General features: G+C 42.2%; 1 protein-coding gene across 3 annotated transcripts in view; it reads right to left on the bottom strand.

Moving 5' to 3' along the window:
* Positions 1-4114: 4114 nt before the first annotated feature.
* The window catches only part of LOC115578948 (death-associated protein kinase 2), a 69094-nt gene continuing 54420 nt past the window's right edge, over positions 4115-18788 (bottom strand). For all 3 annotated transcript variants that reach the window (XM_030412319.1, XM_030412320.1, XM_030412321.1), the window contains exons 9-12: positions 8141-8186; positions 7607-7696; positions 6903-6986; positions 4115-5752 (exon numbers count right to left, since the gene is read on the bottom strand). In XM_030412319.1, the coding sequence (XP_030268179.1) occupies positions 5672-5752; positions 6903-6986; positions 7607-7696; positions 8141-8186 (301 nt within the window). In that variant the 3' untranslated portion in view covers positions 4115-5671. The remainder of the gene's footprint in view (positions 5753-6902; positions 6987-7606; positions 7697-8140; positions 8187-18788) is intronic.

Here is an 18788-nt window from a genome sequence, read left to right as displayed (position 1 = left end):
GTTTCATAATTCAGATTTCTAAAAGAAGCCACCCTTCTCTCAATGATGTAGTCACCTGAAATGGTTTTCACTTCACAGGTGTGCCTTGTCAGGGTTCATTTGTGGAATTTCTTGCCTTCTTAATGGGGTTGGGACCATCAGTTGTGTTGTGCAGAAGTCAGGTTGGTACACAGCTGACAGCCCTATTTGACAACTGTTAGCTGATTGGTTCTTGCCATAATACGAATTCTAAGTCAAGAGAAACGACAGTCAGAAACTGGCTCACATGAAGACCGCCCCAGGATAGGAAGACCAAGAGTCACCTCTGCTGCTGAGGATAAGTTCATCTGAGTCACCAGCCTCAGAAGTCGCAAGTTAACAGCACCTCAGATTAGAGCCCAGATGAAGCCATACAGAGTTCTAGTAGCAGACACATCTCTGCACTGTAGTTTCTGGGCTTTCCTCCTCAAAGGTGTCGGTGTGTAGTTTGATGATAAAATAATTCTGCGGAGGCAAGGCTGGGTGGAATGATAGAGCAATCTTTATTAAAACAGAATCTAGAGCCTTGAGTCCGGATCAGAAACGGCCGCTTTCTGATATTATCAAATCTGTGGACGAAACAATGCCAAAACGCTTTGCCCTCTGCTCTAACAGAACTCCTATCAGCCTTTGCTCTCAGGAGATCATTCCAAGTGCCACCCTCTTGTTCCTTCTGTGAGGGCCTTTTTTAGAGTCTCTTCTCAAGGACACCCACTTCCTCTGATTGGTTCCTTTGCCAAATTATCCAATGGACTAAAAAAAAGGAGTTTGACCTGTGTTAGGCATCTCTCACTATTTGGCATGCAGGTCAAGCTTAGCTAAGCACTTTATCGTCTCTTACCTTTGGCCCTTCACAGTTGGAAGCTACCTGGACCTTCATTCACACAATGAAAATCAATTGGTCGTGATTGAATTCAAACTAAGTAGATCAGTCATGATTGAATCTAACCTAAGTAGGTCAGAATGTGTTGTCCTCCAGATACCTCAGCACCAACTGTTCAGGAGAGACTGCGCGAATCAGGCCTTCATGGTCAAGAAGGTGCTAAAAAAAACACTTCTAAGGAAAAGCAACAAGCAGAAGAGATTTGTTTGGGCCAAGAAACACAAGGAATGGACATTAGACCAGTGGAAATCTGTGCTTTGGTCTGATGAGTCCAAATTTGAGATCTTTGGTTCCACCCGCCATGTCTTTGTACGACGCAGAAAAGGTGAACGGATGGTCTCTACATGCATGGTTCCCATCGTGAAGCATGGAGGAGGAGGTGTGATGGTGTGGGGCTGCTTTGCTGATGACACTGTTGGGGATTAATTCAAAATTGAAGGCACACTGAACCAGCACGGCTACCACAGCATCCTACAGCGACATGCCATCCCATCTGGTTTGCGTTTAGTTGGACCATCATTTATTTTTCAACAGGACAATGTCCCCAAACACACCTCCAGGTTGTGTAAGGGCTATTTGACCAAGAAGGAGAGTGATGCAGTGCTTCGCCAGATGACCTGGTCTCCACAGTCACCAGACCTAAACCCAATCGAGATGGTTTAGGATGAGATGGACCGCAGAGTGAAGACAAAAGGGCCAACAAGTGCTCAGCATACCTGGGAACTCCTTCAGGACTATTGGAAAACCATTTCAGGTGACTACCTCATGAAGCCCATCGAGAGACTGCCAAGAGTGTGCAAAGCAGTAATCATAGAAAAGGGTGGCTATTTTGAAGAATCTAAAATAGAAATATAATAATATATAACATATTTAGAGTTTTTTAACACTTTTTTTTTACTACATAATTCCATATGTGTCCATTCATAGTTTTGATGCCTTCAGTGAGAATCTACAATGTAAATATTCATGAAAATAAAGAAAACCATTAAATGAGAAGGTTTGTCCAAACTTTTGACTGGTAGAGTAATTCTAGCCCATTTTTTATTTTATTAAGTACCTTTTAGGTTCTACATAAACTATTAGTCTACACTAGTTTTTACTGGCCTGCCTTCTCTGTGTGAAAACACTGTCCCCTCTCCCTGGAGATATCCAAGAGGGGGGGGGTGTTCATCCCCAAGATGAAGTTCGGTGTCCCCAGCGGTAAGATAGCAGTGTTTCGCAATGTCGTCGCTCAGAGCTAGACACGCGAATTGCTCTGTTGTTGGTTGTAAAAATCAACATAACTGCCTATATTCTGTCCCAGCTACAGAACAACAGAAAAGACAATGATTGCATTTAATTTTTAATGACAATGTGCTGGCTACGGTTCGTGTAAATTTATTAGTGTATGCTAACCACTTTACGTCGGACTGCTTCAGTAAGAAGGGTCAGTACAAAGCTGGCTTTGCCTCGACACTGACCCTCGTAAAAGGATCAGTCCCAACCATACGGGACCGAGCAACTGCACCCAAGCCACTGGTAAGTGTCGCCACGTTTTAATAGTATTAACAGTTGCCAAAGAATTATAAGTTACCTTTACCGTTAGCAGGAGCTAGCATTAGCTACATGGTAGTAACTGTAATAACACATACGAACAAACTAAGCAACATTTTCAGACACACTAGCCATTCTGAATCGTCCTGCTGCAGCCACAGAGTCTGTATTTCTTCAGGAGCCTCTCCTTCTGGGTCAGATTCTGGGTCAAACAAGTATGCTTTAACGACAGCATCTCGGCGAGGCTATGGCTCGCCGAGATGCTGTTTCGGCGAGCACAGTGAAAAATTAGCGCATGCTACCCCAACATAAGTGGCATCCTCTCCCTGAGAGGGGCGCGTGACAGGCAAGGCAGGTGTTGACAGACAGAGCTCATTAGTATTTAAAGGTGCAGGCACACAAACAGCCTGCTCTCAGTAGATCTCACTTGAGTGACTTTTGGGCAGCTGAAATTCAGGATCACGGATGGGTTTGGGGCAATGCATTTCAAATACAGTGTTGTTGGACCTCTGATAGCTGTGTGAAATTGATGAAAAACAGTATAATATAGGACCTTTAAGGGAAATTTTCCTGAGACTTATAGTCAACTATTTATGTTATTTTTGTACTTAAAAAGTCTAATACTAGGTAACCATTTGGTAGGGGTGTGCATCTCTCCCTTATAAGACGATTCCATACGTATCTAGATAGATGGGCTACAATACAATTCAGAGACGATTATTTTTGTTATGTAATGGTTCAGTAGTTGATTCAATATGGTTTTGATAGATTGCTTACCTTTAAATATATATTTCACAAAAGACCAGGGAGTCCTATATATTTGTCTGACTATCATGTATATCTTTAGCTTAATCTGCTTATACCTCAGTGTATATAAAAAACACACCTACTGTCTCATCCTGGATCTGAGGAACAACTATCTCATCGTCTGGATATCCATGAGCAGGGTCTCTCTGGGCTAGATCTGTCTGCATTTGACCTCTCTGAACTGGATGTCCCTGATTGTCTGTATCCTCTGCTTCAGAATAATAATCAGTGTATAAAATCACACCTATGATTAACAATCAGAAAAATGTTTACTACTAATAACAAACTCAAAAGTTGGGTTAACTTAACAGTGTACACTGTGCAGCAGCTGTCAGTAGACTGTAAACAGTGTTCAGCTTGGTTCAATTCAGTACATAATGTCAGTAGACAATGACAGTTAAAACTGTGCAGTACTACCAGCAGTCAGAATACAGCTAATGATAGCAGCACGTTCAAAAGCAAACCGGTCGTAAGTCTTTAGGAATAAAGCGGGCTATAGATGCTGTGATTACCTTAGACCTCAAAGAGTTATGGCTAAATTGTGGCTAAAAGTGTTTAATCTCTGTGTCTTTGTCTTATGCGTTGTTACTAGAGCTAGCTTTACTAGTATCCTTGTCGTCAGCACAGGTTTCAACATGCCATCTCACGAGGTGAATGTTTTGTTCGGGGTGAAACATGTATCTGCTGACTGTTTAATCATATGGATGCAGGTATGAAGTTTTGTGATTGAGTTCCTGACCAACCATGTATACTGGAAAGTGACAAAGTTACTTTTTGCTCTAAATTACATAATTAATTCATTTATTTAACCACTATCTAAATCTCTCTTAAGCCATTTCGATATAATTAAAAAACATACTTTACTATAACCAGCACTTTTAACCAGTTCAGGTCTTTAATATTTGATGTATGTAAATATAAGTGTTAAATACATTTACACTCAAGAATGGCCTCTTACAGTGATCACAGTCACTGCAGTTGCACTGTCTTAGACTTACTACAATGTGCTGTATCAAATAAATCAACTGATGTATGAAAATTAAATCAAACTGTAAACACACAAATACAGGTAATTTCAACAAACAAGCCCAAGACCAGAGACACAGTTTTAGCTTTGGCAATATTTCAAAAATGCTCAAAATTCTCATCGTTAGGATTGTTCAAGTAAAGTGACAATAACAAAATGTAAGAGGTGTAGTTGGCCATGTAATCTACAACACATGTATGCTTATATACAGTCCATTATTGTATCCTTCAGCAGTATGAAATATAAAAGAACACTCCGTGTTATTGTGTTATAGCACCCCAAAACCCCACATTTATCTTACAGCTGATTGCTGATGTCTTGAACATCAGTGGATTTGAACTAATGAGATAAGGTATAAAGCTCATCTTAAAATTCAACATGGATGAGAAGTCCCAGACTCTTTCAGATTTATAGAAGCCTGGACAGTTGTACAGCAACTAATGAGGAGCAATGTAGTTGAAAACTAAAGCTATTAAATGGAGCTAAAGGAAGGATCTTTTGTTACCAAACATTAAAAGCACTTTGGACTGGATGCTCAAACAGGACTATGAACTTACTTCTCTTTTACAGACCTCCACTGACTAAGCTTCTTACTTTGCTGAAATGATGAGGAAGTGCATCTCTAACTGTGTCAGGGCACAGTGACATCACTGTTGGGTGTGGTCATAGGTGTAACAGGTCAGTTCTGATCACAGCCAACTGTAATGCGGATTGGAGGTGAAACACATCTGACACTTACAACCACAAAAGGTGTTAAGTTGCTCCTGTCCTTAATTTCTGTCTCTTGATTCCTTTTGTGTTCAAATCACGAGTGGACTGTGTTTCCTGTAAACATCCATTACAGTTTCCTGACCCACTTCCTGCTATGATTTATACAGAAGAGGATCAGGGCCGCTGTGAAAAAGTTCAGACTTAAACTTAAACTCTCTGACAAGAAATCCCAGATCTTGTCATCATAGTTAATGAAAAAAAAATGTTTTACTAGTATTAACCATTACACAACAACATTTAAACAAGAATAGATCTCATATTTCTATATGTTAAAGTAATGGAAGACTTGGGGACATATTTATAATACATATTATACATTTTCTGTAGAAGACAGAGTTCTACCCAAAGTTTTTCTGTATCATCAGCAAAACAAGCATCATTTCAAGCATGTGTCTACAGTGAAAATGACATGAACTTTTGAAGAAAGTCAATCTTCTGCAAGTCCTCTTAAAGAAATACTCATCAGATGAGGCAGTTTGCATTTATCGGACACCAGCTCACAGACATTTCAGTGACAGTGTGTAACATAATGTGTTAGTCATCAATTTGACCCGTCAGTGAACTTCCTCTTTAGCCTGGACTTCTCTGCTCTGCTGAACATCCTGGAATCCTTTGCCTCCCTCTGGTCAGCTCTATGAACTGCTGCTGAGTCTTCGTCGCAGCAGAGAAGCAGGCTTGCTTTCGGCGTCTTCTACATCACTTTCACATTGTCTCTGTAGAAGAGGATTACAGTTGGATTCTAATCTGATGCAAACATTTGGGTCTAGCTAGCAACATGTCAGCTATTTGGCAGTATTTTACTATGGATAACCCCGCCAGTGTTGCCAGCAGCTTTATAAAGAACGAAACTGCTCTCACCAAACGTTATGAGACAGTGAGGGAACACATTTCATATAGGCTGAAAGATGTGCAGGCAATCAACTTTGCTACTGACATTAGGATCTCTGACGTTTGCTGAGTCACAATTGTTGTGAGTCAAGTTCTATGAGTAAATTTTATGGGAATTATCTATTCCTAATTTATTGAATTTGTTGTTGCACTACCGTTTTAAACTGTTCTATTTAAAAAGTGGCTGCAGTTTAACAGTTTTTCAAGGAACTGTTATTTATTCATAGATTTCCTTATTTGTCCATTTACAGTTACGACCGACTGTCAAAATAGCTAATAAAAGAATATTGTATAGAATTCTCTGCAAGCTTTTATCTGAGCCAGGCTAAACAACAATGATAGCAATCATAACACTTTGAGAAAGGGTTAGTAGTACATACAGCTGTCAATGCGTACATGTACAATACTGGTCTTTTTTTTCTTTTAAACAGACACTGCAAGTCCAGGTATCTGAATCGGTATTGGGAAGGTTAAATAGTTGGAAAAGTTTTAATGGGATTTGAAAGTTTAATACACTAAAGAAAGATGGACATTTTTTAAATTTGGAATAGAATTTCTAGCTGAAATTATGAATAGAAACACAAGAGTTGAAAATGTGTGAAGAAGTGTTAAATGAATTTAAGTGACATTTAAACATTATATCCATTACTTTAAATGATGGCTGGTTGACTAGAGGAGGATGGTGCTATAACCTTCCTTCAAAACTCCTCCTCTAAAAATAGTGAGATGGATTAAGATGTAGAGATGAAGACTCTGCTTCTTACTGAGACTGCAGTTTGTGTTTGTGTTGCACTGCATTTAATGAAAAGTGTCTATATAGTGCATGTGGTGGACAAAACACCAATAAATATCTTTTTATATACAAAAATCAGTGTTAAACATAAATAACTGTCTGTTTTACAAGTAGATTTCTTACTATGAAAAGCTTTTGCTTTTATATTGAATATTGAGGTTGAGCGACATAAATGATCTCACCTGTAACATGTCTTGATCTGAGCTGCCCCTCAGCAGTTTCAACCGGACCAGCCGGTTGCACATCCACACCATGTTATAGGACATCTAAAAAAAAAAAGGGGGGGGGGGAATAATATATCAGACAGTCTGTCTCCACTCCGCCTTGAGATCCAAACTCATCCTTTCAACTCAACTATCAGTTGCTCATTCCCTGATTACGTCTGACTTGTACCTATTACCATTATCCTTCCACCAGGTTGCTCCCAGTCTCAATGAGTCTATTAAACTTATGTTTTTGCTTTGTTGTAATTGAGGAAAATTTGTGAGTTGTGATAATGGGTGTACAAATAAAATTGACTTGACCACCGCAGACTCCTGCTGGGTTGTGCATTCTAACAAACACAGCTGGCTATATTTGCAGGCAAGAACCTGTCTAAGCCTTCACTTTTCCTCGCACTAGTGGCTTGCACAGTGGTTTGTTGGGCAACTCACACTGTAAATACTGTCACTCCGGGGAAAGTGTGAACAACCCATACATTATACCTGATGAAGCTAATTCCTAATTCTGAAGCCATTTGACTCTGGTCGCTGACCTTTGTTGTGAGTTGCTCCTCATCCCTCCCCTCTGCCTCATTTCCTGTCTCACATACAGCTCTCTAACAAAATTCCCCCATGACCTAAAATTAAAAAAAAAAAAATGCTTTGAAATACATATGCAGGCTTGCCTTCCATTTTCTTCTGGCGTTGAACTTCTTAAAGTTCTTCATATTGATTGAGGATCGATTCCTTTTGGCCACCTGTTTACGGGTGATGGGCTAGAGAGACAGCAGTGTTCATATTCATTATAAGCTACAGGATTCATTCATTCATACACATTCAGCAGCATGATTCAGGACACAGATAAAGCAGGTTTGTGGGCCTTAAAGGAGAACTTCGGCCGCTTTTAACTCATATCCCTGTTGATCGAGGTTACCGAGTGCTGTCAGTAGGAAAAATAATGTGAATTTTTTTGCACAATATTGACAAGATATCAAAACGGCAGCTAAAGCGAACCTATGGGGGCAGACATCCTTAAGTTTCACTTTCGGTTATGTCTGCCCCCATAGGTTCGCTTTAGCTGCCATTCTGATACTCGGTAAATATTGTGCCAAATGTTCTTGTTATTTTTCCTAAAGACAGCACTCGGTAACCTCGATCAACAGGGATATGGGTTAAAAATGGCCGAAGTTCTCCTTTAAATGGTAGAAGACTATAGTAACCTTAATCCATGGATGTAGTAGACACTCCTCAGCTGTCATTCTGTCACTGTAATACACATCAAAATAGAAGTAAGACATCAGATCAGGAGATCAAGTAACAAGTAAAATCAAGTAACAAGTAACAAGTCATAATCTGTACTTTTGTTGTTGCTGGGAAAACACCAGTCAACAGGTTTTACACTAACTTGAGAAGTCCATGCCACACCCTCCTATGGAACTGGATCATGGACTCTTTGAGCCAAAGACCCCGCAGGGGCCTGAGTCGAACAGATGGGACTGTCTGTAGCCCTTTTCACACAGAGACACTGCATTATCGCCGCAGCGGAATGCATCTCCGTCGCAAAGACGAACTGCTGTGTGATTCACACAGAAAGCCGGCCCTGCGGCCCCTAAAGAAGTGTGACGGTACATGTCATGATGATGATGTCTGTATGTTTTCAAGGTGTTTCCCCGGTGTCCTTCTGTCCATCTAAACATGTACTCGCAGACAGTTTATAATCATATGTTGTGATTGACATCCTAACCCATCAAACATCCTGGAAAGTGACAAAAATATTTTTTTTTTCACTCTAAAATTACATAATTAAATAATTGCCATCAGTAAACTGGATGCTGTCTGACTCTCTTGCTCGCTTTTTGTAATTTGTAGTCAGATCGACACGACTTATCCATTCACACTGGTTCAGTTTGCCAATACTGCGCCTCCAATAGAAGCGAATGAGGGCTGGAGCGAAATTTCATCCCTCACCACCTCTGAGACATTCACAGTGTCCAGAGGTGGTTGCTCGGAGGAGCAGCAGGGGGGCTGCTGGGGGAGCTGGAGTTGAACCTGTTGAAAAACAGGTTAAACTCGTTCGTACGTTGTTCGTTATCCTCAGCTGTTCCTCCACCTTTCCTCTGGAAGCCGGTGATCTCTCTCATCCCCCTCCATACATCCCTGGTGTTATTGTTTTCCAGTTTGGATTCCAGTTTTCTCCTGTAGTTGTCCTTACTCTCCCTGATGCTGTGTTTTAGTTTTCTCTGAACACACTTGAGTTCTGCACGGTACCCTGACCTGAAGGCCCTCTTTTTCTCGTTGAGTAGGGCCTTCAGGTCGCTGATAACCCAGGGTTTGTTGTTTGGGTAACAGAGGACCTCTTTAGTGGGGATGGTGTTGTCTATGCAGAACCCAATGTAATCAGAGACGCAATCAGTTATGCCATCAATGTCCTCGCCGTGTGGTTTGCAAAGTGTATCCCTGTCAGTGGCTTTTAGGGCACCCTGCAGTGACTACATGGCCTCAGGAGACCATTTCCTCACAGTTCTCACTGTCACTGGTAGCTGCTGAACCACAGGCTTGTATGATGGGGAGAGCAGGACGAGGTTGTGGTCTGACCTTCCCAGGGGAGGGAGGACAGTGGAGCTGTATGCATCTTGCATACAGCAGATCTATGGTTTTATTGTCCCTTGTTGTGCATTTGACATACTGGTGAAACGTTGGGAGAGTGGATGAGAGAGAGACATGGTTGAAGTCACCTGTGATGATGTCGAAGGCTCCGGGGTGTTTCGTCTGTAGTGTCGTGCTCGCAGCGTGGATGACGTCACACGCGGCGTCGGCGTTTCCAGATGGCGGAATGTAAATCGTTATGGCGATGACACTGGTAAACTCCCGTGGCAGATAGTATGGATGCAGTCCGATGGCGATGAGCTCGATGTCCGGGCTGCAGAACCGGTCTTTCACAGAGATGTGCCCAGGGTGACACCACCTGTTGTTAACAAGCACGGCGAGCCCTCCTCCTTTCTTCTTGCCGCTCGCAGTGGTGTCTCTGTCGGCTCGGACCGTGTGGAAACCGGGGATGGTGGCGTTGCAGTCCGATATCTGCTCGTGTAGCCACGTTTCCGTGAAACACATGATACTGGACTCTCTTTACTCCTGTTGCGCCCTGGCGAGCGCTTCCAGTTCGCATTTGCCAGGGACCTTACGTTTCCTGTAATAACTGCCGGGATGCTCCTCTTCCTTCTCCGTTTAACCCCCGCTCTGCAGCCTCGCCGTCTCCTCCTTAGCTCCTTCGGTACTGTCGGTCTGAAGGCGATCAGCTGGTCGCGACTGTAAACAATGCCGGCTGTAGAGCAGGCACGGCTTCCAGTCACCAGGAGAGACCAAAGCACGAAAAAACCAAAGAGAGAGAGATATCCAAACCGTTGGAGAAACATCTTGATGTGTGGACAGTGTGTATCCACAGCGCAGAGTACAAATAATAAATAAAAAAATACGCTAAAAACACAATAAAGACTTAATAAAAACTACAAAGTGCCGGGAGCTGCTACAAAAGGCTGCCACTGGCACGGCGCCATCTTGCTTTTTTGGATAGCATCTCTCACAATAGTTTGCAGCTAGCTAACCAGTCAACCAGTCAGCTAAACAGTCATGTCTCCTCCATGTCGCTCGTACATCTAGGGTAACGGTGCCGTTAGCTTATTTAAGTTTCCTACGGATGACAACGTAAGGAAACGGTGGATCGATTTTGGCAAGAGGAGCTACTGTGGAGAGTTTAAAATCACCACCAATAACCATCTCTGCAGTGTCCACTTTACCCCTGATAGTTACAACAACTAACACCAGGTAAAGTCTGGAGAGTCCGTTGACGCTTGCTCAGTGGGGCCCGGCTTGCATCCTCCCATCCCGCCGACAGCGGGTGCCACCATCATGGCCACCAGCATTATGTGCCCGCCTGCAACCCTCTCTGTCCTGACGACAGCGGGTGCTCTCATCTCCGCCACCGGCATTATGTGCCCGCCTGCGACCGTCTCCGACCCGCCGGCAACAGGTGCTCTAATCCCCACCACCGGCATTACATGCCTGCCAGAGAGTGTGTGCTTATGTATGTTATAAATATTGTACATTTGGGCAATTAAATGCATTTTGCTGAAGGTGCAAATCCTGAAAGTGATTTTACATCGTCCATCCTGTCATGCCCATGTAATGTTTGCAAATGTTATTGCATTTAATCATGAAATGATTTGGCCTCATTCCCTGAGCAGAGCCCATCTGACAGCACAGTGATAATCTACAGGTAACATTTTATGTGCACCAATACAGTTATGACAAGGAATTATATGTAGACTGGGGTTTTATGTTTGTGTGTAATGTAAAACACGGACTGTGAGCAGGCACATGCACACATAAGGCCCAAGGGGTGCTTGAGCTCCTGCCCTTTTTGCCTTGTATTATAAAGTGCTCTTTCTGTGTGTGTTATTAATGAATAAATAAATTCCTGTTGTGTAAGTGGATGTGAAAAAAATGTCGGCATACCGTACGCATTTCGTACGTAATATGGTGTTGTGAGTGTGTTGTTGAGCCTATAAAGCCACTTCTCTGTCCGCTGCAGAGAGAGAGCGAGAGAGAGAACGCACATAGATGAGACGTGACACTGAGTGGAGCGACTTGAACCTTTAAGTTATAAATTCATTGACATAACTTCCTTGTGGGGGCTAACAAGTCACCTTCCACTTTCTCAACCTGCTTAAATATAAGTCATATTTCAGAAGAGCGCCCATTTGTGCTTGTTAAGCTAACTGCTTGTTAATGAGAGTTAAAGGAGAACTTCGGTCGTTTTAAACATGCAGCTTCATTGCTCAAGCTACCCTTGACTAGCCAGTACCGAAAACGCGAACACATTTGGTCCAACCATTACAGCGCTCCTTGAACGGAGAGTTAGCAGTGACAGCTAACAGCATGGGGTCAGAACTTTACACTGTGTTTTAAGCGTCTTAACATGCTCCACATCTCACACCAAAAGGAATGCAACATCAGCAGACACCTTACAACACAGCACTGTAGCGTTTATGACTCACAATGAATAAAAAAGTGGTTAAAACAGTGTGTTTGTGCAAGCAGCCACATACTGTTTGTTGACATCCATGTCGTAGACCAAACCAGTCGACCGGTCGAGCGTGCGCTTACTCCCTCACTGGCAGCGACGGAAACTTGAATTTTGAAGACAGAAACGTATTCCAGCATTTTCGTTTTTCTGTTCATAACGTACATGTTCATGTTACAGCCTGTCATGAGCCATTAGCCTTACAATAGCCTGTTATGAGTCTATTCGCTCTGCACCGAGAGAGAGCTAGCTTGTTTGCTTATGCTAATGGTTCTTGCAGAGAGCAGTGCAGAGAGTCCGTGATGATCGTAGCCGTTTCCGAAGTAGTCACGATGGAGAGCTTGTCTGATGTCGAAGTGGAAGACATCGATGACGAACCCTTTGAATTCGACGGTAGTCCATATTTGTTCGTACGGAGTATACAGATGAGGAGTTACTTGCACTAGAGACCGAGAGAGCGGAGAGAGAGGCGCAGAGAGTGGAACAGGCAGAGGCGGCTTCACGGCCAAGGACATCAGCGACCTGGTGGTGCTCTTGTGGATGTTGTGTCCAAATGGGTACAGAAGAGGAAAGCCCATGCTGTAAGGAGTGGGACATCATACAGCCTACTGTGTCCCAGGGTAGCGCACAGTGTGTCACCTGCACAGAATTCAAACGGAGTTTGCACGTCTATTTGAAGGACGAGGACGACCATCCACAACGGTGATGTTTCGGGGTCATAGAGAGGCAAACGGTGGAAGCTTATATTCTTATATTTTTTCATTCTATTGCCACAATTGGGCATTGCACAAACTCGTACCATTTTCAGTAACTAGCGCTGCTTCGATCATCACTGACTCTCAGCTCTGCTCTCCTCTCTGCAAGAACCATTAGCATGAGCAGACAAGCTAGCTCTCGGTGCAGAGCGAATAGACTCATAACAGGCTATTGTAAGGCTAATGGCTCATGGCAGGCTGTAACATGAACGTGAACGTTATGAACAGAAAAACGAAAATGCTGGAATATGTTTCTGTCTGCAAAATTCAAGTTTCCTTCGCTGCCAGTGAGGGAGTAAGCGCACGCTCTACTGGTTTGGTCTACGACATGGATGTCAACAAACGGTATGTGGCTGCTTGCACAAACACACTGTTTTAACTACTTTTTTATTCATTTTGAGTCATACACACTACAGTGCTGTGTTGTAAGGTGTCTGCTGATGTTGCATACCTTTTGGTGTGAGATGTGGAGCATGATAAGACGCTTAAAACACAGTGTAAAGTTCTGACCCCATGCTGTTAGCTGTCACTGCTAACTCTCCGTTCAAGGAGCTCTGTAATGTTTGGACCAAAAGTGTTCGCGTTTTCGGCACTGGCAAGTCAAGGGTAGCTTGAGCAATGAAGCTGCGTGTTTAAATCGACCGAAGTTCTCCTTTAAGAATAATCTGACAGCTGTCTGTGTCGGCTGTTTATCTTGCCACAGATCTTAAACTTCTTCCAGATGTTGAGTTTATTATGACTTTGCTGTTGTAAACATGCTGTTCCTACTAACAGTCACAGTAGTCATTTCTTGGTTTTGTCACATTTTTAGATGAGTAGCCTGTATTTCTTGTTTGCACTTGCCCTCCAATAAATAGCCTAATAATAAACCAATGTTTTATTGCTTTTTAAGAATTGCAGCTGAATCGCATGTCTTCCAAACCTCAGTATTATGATAATGTGAATAAACTCATGTTGACAATAATTTGTTGACACAAAAGACATGGCAGTTGCATCACTGACAGCTACTCAGGATACACAGCTAAGTAGTTAGCGTTCTATACGTACTTTGTTTATTAATTTTACATGAATTAATCTACATATTGTGTTATGAAGGCCTGAAAAAAAATTGGCCCCCGCTTTGCTTGCGCACATACTGCCTTTTTCTGACTTTGAGCCCCTGCCCCTCTATAATCATGTGCACGTCCCTGACTGTGAGGAACGAGGCTGAGCACTATCAGTGACCGACTTAGAGTCAGTTTCTAGCTCTGATGGTTCAAACAGGTAAGGCTGGGTCCGTCCGATGACGCTGCTAGCTTCCATTGTTACTGTAGGTTACGTCCTTGTACAGGCAGCTCCCCTCCCGTGCGTGGGCGTGGTTCCAGCGCCTCTAACTGACATGCCCCCAGCGTTTCACAGCAGAGAGAAGTACTTGTTTTTCCATGATTTTGAGATGTAATTTTGTATACTTAGCAATTTTTTTAACCTTTCAAATTTGGCTCAGTGGTCAATGACACATGTTTCTGTGGTGTGACAAACTCATAACACAAATTTATTGCTGCTTTACACGGACTTTAAAGAAAAGGCTTTTCTTTGTCACAAAGAGATATGACTTTCTATGAACACAAAATCCTCCTGTTAAAGACAATGAGCTCATCCATGAGAGAAAAAAAGTATATTGTAGCCCAGTGGTTCCCAAACTTTCTCTGCTGGGTCCCCCTTTGGTTGCTGAGAAAATTTTTGTTCAAACTCCATTGCAGTTTATTTCATACATTGTAATTAAAATAAACTGCAACTTTTCTTAAACAAATAAAAGTAATCTGCAATAAGCTACATCCTCTTTTGGAATAACAAATAAATAATAAGATAACAAACCACATTAACATTGTGATTATTTTAAGAGTAACAGGTTTTTTTTAAAATGTGTAACAGTATTCAATATTGCTGACAATATTTTTCAAAAATTGCCTGTCTGTGCAAAAAATGTGTTTTAAAACATGACCAACTCCCTTAAAGGAAAAAACAAAAACCTAAAGATTTGTTGTGCAAAAATTACACCTTTAACCCTCACATCTTTTCAGTGACTGGTGTGGGCTTGCTTCATGCTGCAATTCTTCTCAAATCTGGGTTGCAGTTGTGAGACTGCCACTCTGAGTTCATTTTCAATGTTCAGCTTTGATATGTATTTTGTCTTGATTGAGGCCACTGCAAAAAAACCTATCTAACATAGGTAGGATGTGGCAAAAGGAAGAACAATGGTCAGGGCTCTTTTACCTAGCAGTGGGTAATCTTTCTACTGGGTAATCTAACTTCATTGAGCTTCAGAAGCATGTCACTAATGTTAAACTTGTGGGCAAAATCACTGCCCTCTTCCTCCAAAAAGATGCAGTTCAGAGACCCTGGACAGCACCTTTCCATGTGACAGCCATCGGGACTCGCTGTGAAACAGAACAGCTGTATGGTCGAAGCCCATTTCTTCGCATAGTGCTGAAAGAATCCACGATTTGACAGGTCGTGTTTTGATGTAGTTGACTGTGGCAATGACGTCAGCCATTACATCGTTTAGCTCAGAACTCAGCTGTTTAGACGCCAGCGCCTCGCGGTGTGTCATGCCGTGCGTCCACTGCACATTGGTGGAGACGCCCTTGATGAGCGCTTGCAGCCCTCCACGTTTCCCAGCCATAGCCTGAGCCCCGTCTGTGCAGATGCCCACACGTCCTCCCATTTCAGATTGGCCTCTTTCAAGTAAGTGTCACTGATTTTAAACAGTTCTTCTGCAGTGGCTCTGCCAAGAACTTTTTTTTGCAGAAAAGCGAATCCTCCCTCAAATCATCTTCATCAATGAATGTGACGTACGTTATCAGTGAATAGTCTTTGTTACTGTCAGTTGCTTCATCCATCTGCAGAGCAAAGCGGATGTCGCGCACTTTTCATTAAGCTGCTCCTCTATGTCCTTTGACATATCATAAATGCACCTGGCGATGGTATTGTCGGACAGAGGAATAGCCCTTAGCTTGCTGGCTGCTGTGTCATCACGCTTAGTTGAAACCATGTCCATAGCACAGGGAAGTATTAATTCTTCAGCTATTGTGTGCAGCTTTTTACATTGTGCCACTCAGCAGGCAACTGTACACAAAGTGAGTTGGGCATTTGCGGGCACGGATGCAGCTTTAGTAAAGCTACACTGTTGAGCACGGCAGTTTATGATTTTTTCCTGAAAAAGTCAACTGACTTGTCTTTGTGCTCTGGGTGTATTGTCTAGTGGCGCCTTAACTTGTTTGGCTTCAAACTGTCACAGGCTAGTATTTTGAGACCCACGGTTCATCCTCTGGTTCATCCTCTGCTTGACGTTTAGGTGGAAGCTCAGTCAAAAACTTGTCCATGTTTTGCTAGCAGTGTCGAAGCATGCCTCAATCATTTAGACCTTTAGACCCCTGCCCCCCACTTTGGGAACCACTGTTGTAGCCTATATAAACATAAAAAAACTTTCAATGCAATAATCAATGCAGCTTGCATTTCAACACATTATGTAACTATGTATCAGCTCTCAAACTAAAACATGGCTACTTACCTACCCGCTTTCATCAAAGTGTCCAAAACTTCTGTTTTAGTTTTAATGTAGAGCGTCTATGGCTGTGTCAGTGAAGTAACGCCGAGATGATATTTTGTATCTTGGCTCTAGAGTGAACACCACCGTCCGAAAACCTACGTTCTCCACAACTGAATATGGTCTTACATCCAATGCAATAAAAGTTGCAATGGATTTGGTAATCCGCTTTGCTCTCTGAGATTTGGGTTGAAGCTGTGCCACTGCCTGCTTGATCGTTCTCTGGCTGGCATCTGCAGCAGGTCGCTGCTTCTCTCCCAATTCTGGGTGGATACCACAAGATGGTTTCTCAAATTAGTTGTGTTGCCGAAATATTCAAGTTGAGTTCCACACACCTTACAAACTGTGTAGGTCTTGTCAATTCTCCCCTCAACTTAATGGAGCTCAAAATGCTGCCATAATGTAGCTTTCAAAGAAGTCGGTGCCAGTCTTATAGGCTTGGTGCTAGCCATTGCAGCCATTTTGTCGCTGCTCAAACATAAACAACTCGCGCATGTGTGTTCAGTGCGCATGCATGCAAAGCAGAGAATCAGCAGGCGAACTGAAGGCTGCAGCGGGTGAACTTATTTCAGTTTTAAAATTCCAATTATTAACTTATCTGCATCGAGACATAATCATTCTAGAGAGAATCACGATACATCGAAGAATCTGAATTTTTTCCCACCCCTACTAATAATGGCACGATTCCTGTGGCCATTTTCATGTGACAAAGTGCTCATGTCACATTAAATTACCAAAAATGGCTAAAATAGAAAAAGCAACTTCATTTTGAGTTTCATTATCCTGTGTATGGCAAATTACAGAATCAGTATGTTCAAGAGTCCTGATTTGGTTCAGTAATGTGACATGTTGAGTTGTCTCTTTAATGATGATATTTTGTTTTGGAAAAATTGGCAGCCAAAAGTTCATATCAGAGTACACCAGGGTTGGAATTTCATCATTTTAGAGGCAGGGCCATTTGGCCTTCAGTTTTCTTGTTTTTTTTAGGGGCACCAAGCAGAGGCGTTCCTAGGTTTCTGACACATCCGGGGCTTAGCCCATAGCAGGTCAGTTAATGAAAAATTTTGAGACATAGAGACATTCTCCACGTAGCCTACAGGCAGGGGTGTAGCAAGCTTTTCAAAAGTGCGGGGGATGGATGTGGTGGTGGTGTTTTTTTTAAAACAATTTTGGGGCGGGCGGGGGGGGGGGGGGGTGGTATGTAACGCTGTTACTGTGATGATAAATGACACTTAAATATTGAATCTGTGTCTCTAATAACCACACCCTGACATGTAAATGTGACATCTGTCTTGGTTCATTTAATCTAACTTAAAATATGGACAACTGACTGCATAATATATAAAACAGAAACATAAATACTTTACAGCAGCTTCCATTCAAAGTCAAGAATATGCAGAAACATAACAATAACAATAATCATCATCATCATTATTATTATTATTATTATTATTATTATTATTATTATTATTATTATTATTATTATTAGAAACTATATATTTGCTGCATATTTATAATAGAAGCCTACTGCAACTGTACTTTTTTACCATTAAATGTTATTTTATACATTATCATATTTTATAATGTTCTGTCATGGAGTATATCACTTCACTGCTGAAAGAAAAGAAAGCAGCTCACTGCCAGTTGCAGCTTCTTATCTTGATCTGCAGTCTTTGTTAATTTTTTGTCATTATTGTTATTATTAGTACTTAGATTATCCAAAATCACAGTTAGGCTACATGTCAGGATCTGGTTATTATAGATAGATTCAATATTTAACTGTCATTCATCATCACAGTAACAGCGTTACATACATTAGCAGCTGTAAACACTCATAAAAACATTATCAAACACATCCTGTGGTTTGGTGTCGACCTGTATACTGAACACAGCCCGCTCAGTGAGGCGTCTATATGTCCAGGTGGATATGTGCCAGTGCCAACTATGAACCTAGCTACCGTAAATTACCAAATAATAGCCGGGTTTCAGTTAACTTCAGGGTCACCTTTAAACTCCGGGTACAGGTGTATATTTCGGTTAATAACCGCCGGTGTTATGCTGAGAAGTGCCTGCACGCCGGGATCTGCATGCTCGCAGCATGAGGGGCCCTCATGCTGCGAGCATGCAGATCCCGGCGTGCAGGCACTTCTCGGCATAACACCTGTTCCAAATAAATGTCAAGTCTAATTTATTTATTTTTCTAAAAAGTCAAGGAAGAAGACGTGACCTCTGACACTGCACGTTTTTCCTCTTCGCCTTTTTCACATATGCTTGCTTTCAGTCAGTCAATAACACACTGATGATCACCATGGCTCCGATGCAGCAAAACAATAAAAAGAACGACTTGAAATTCAAACTTTCTGTCGTAAAATATACAGAGGAAAACTCGGGAGAAGCAGACGCTAGACGTTTCTCTGTCGACCCAAAGAGGGCCAGGCTGCCTGGTG

This window comes from Sparus aurata, chromosome 3 (assembly GCF_900880675.1).
Source record: "Sparus aurata chromosome 3, fSpaAur1.1, whole genome shotgun sequence".
NCBI lineage: Eukaryota > Metazoa > Chordata > Actinopteri > Spariformes > Sparidae > Sparus > Sparus aurata.
The sequence above is the reverse complement of the archived record's forward strand: the minus strand, read 5'-3'. Positions and strand labels throughout refer to the sequence as shown.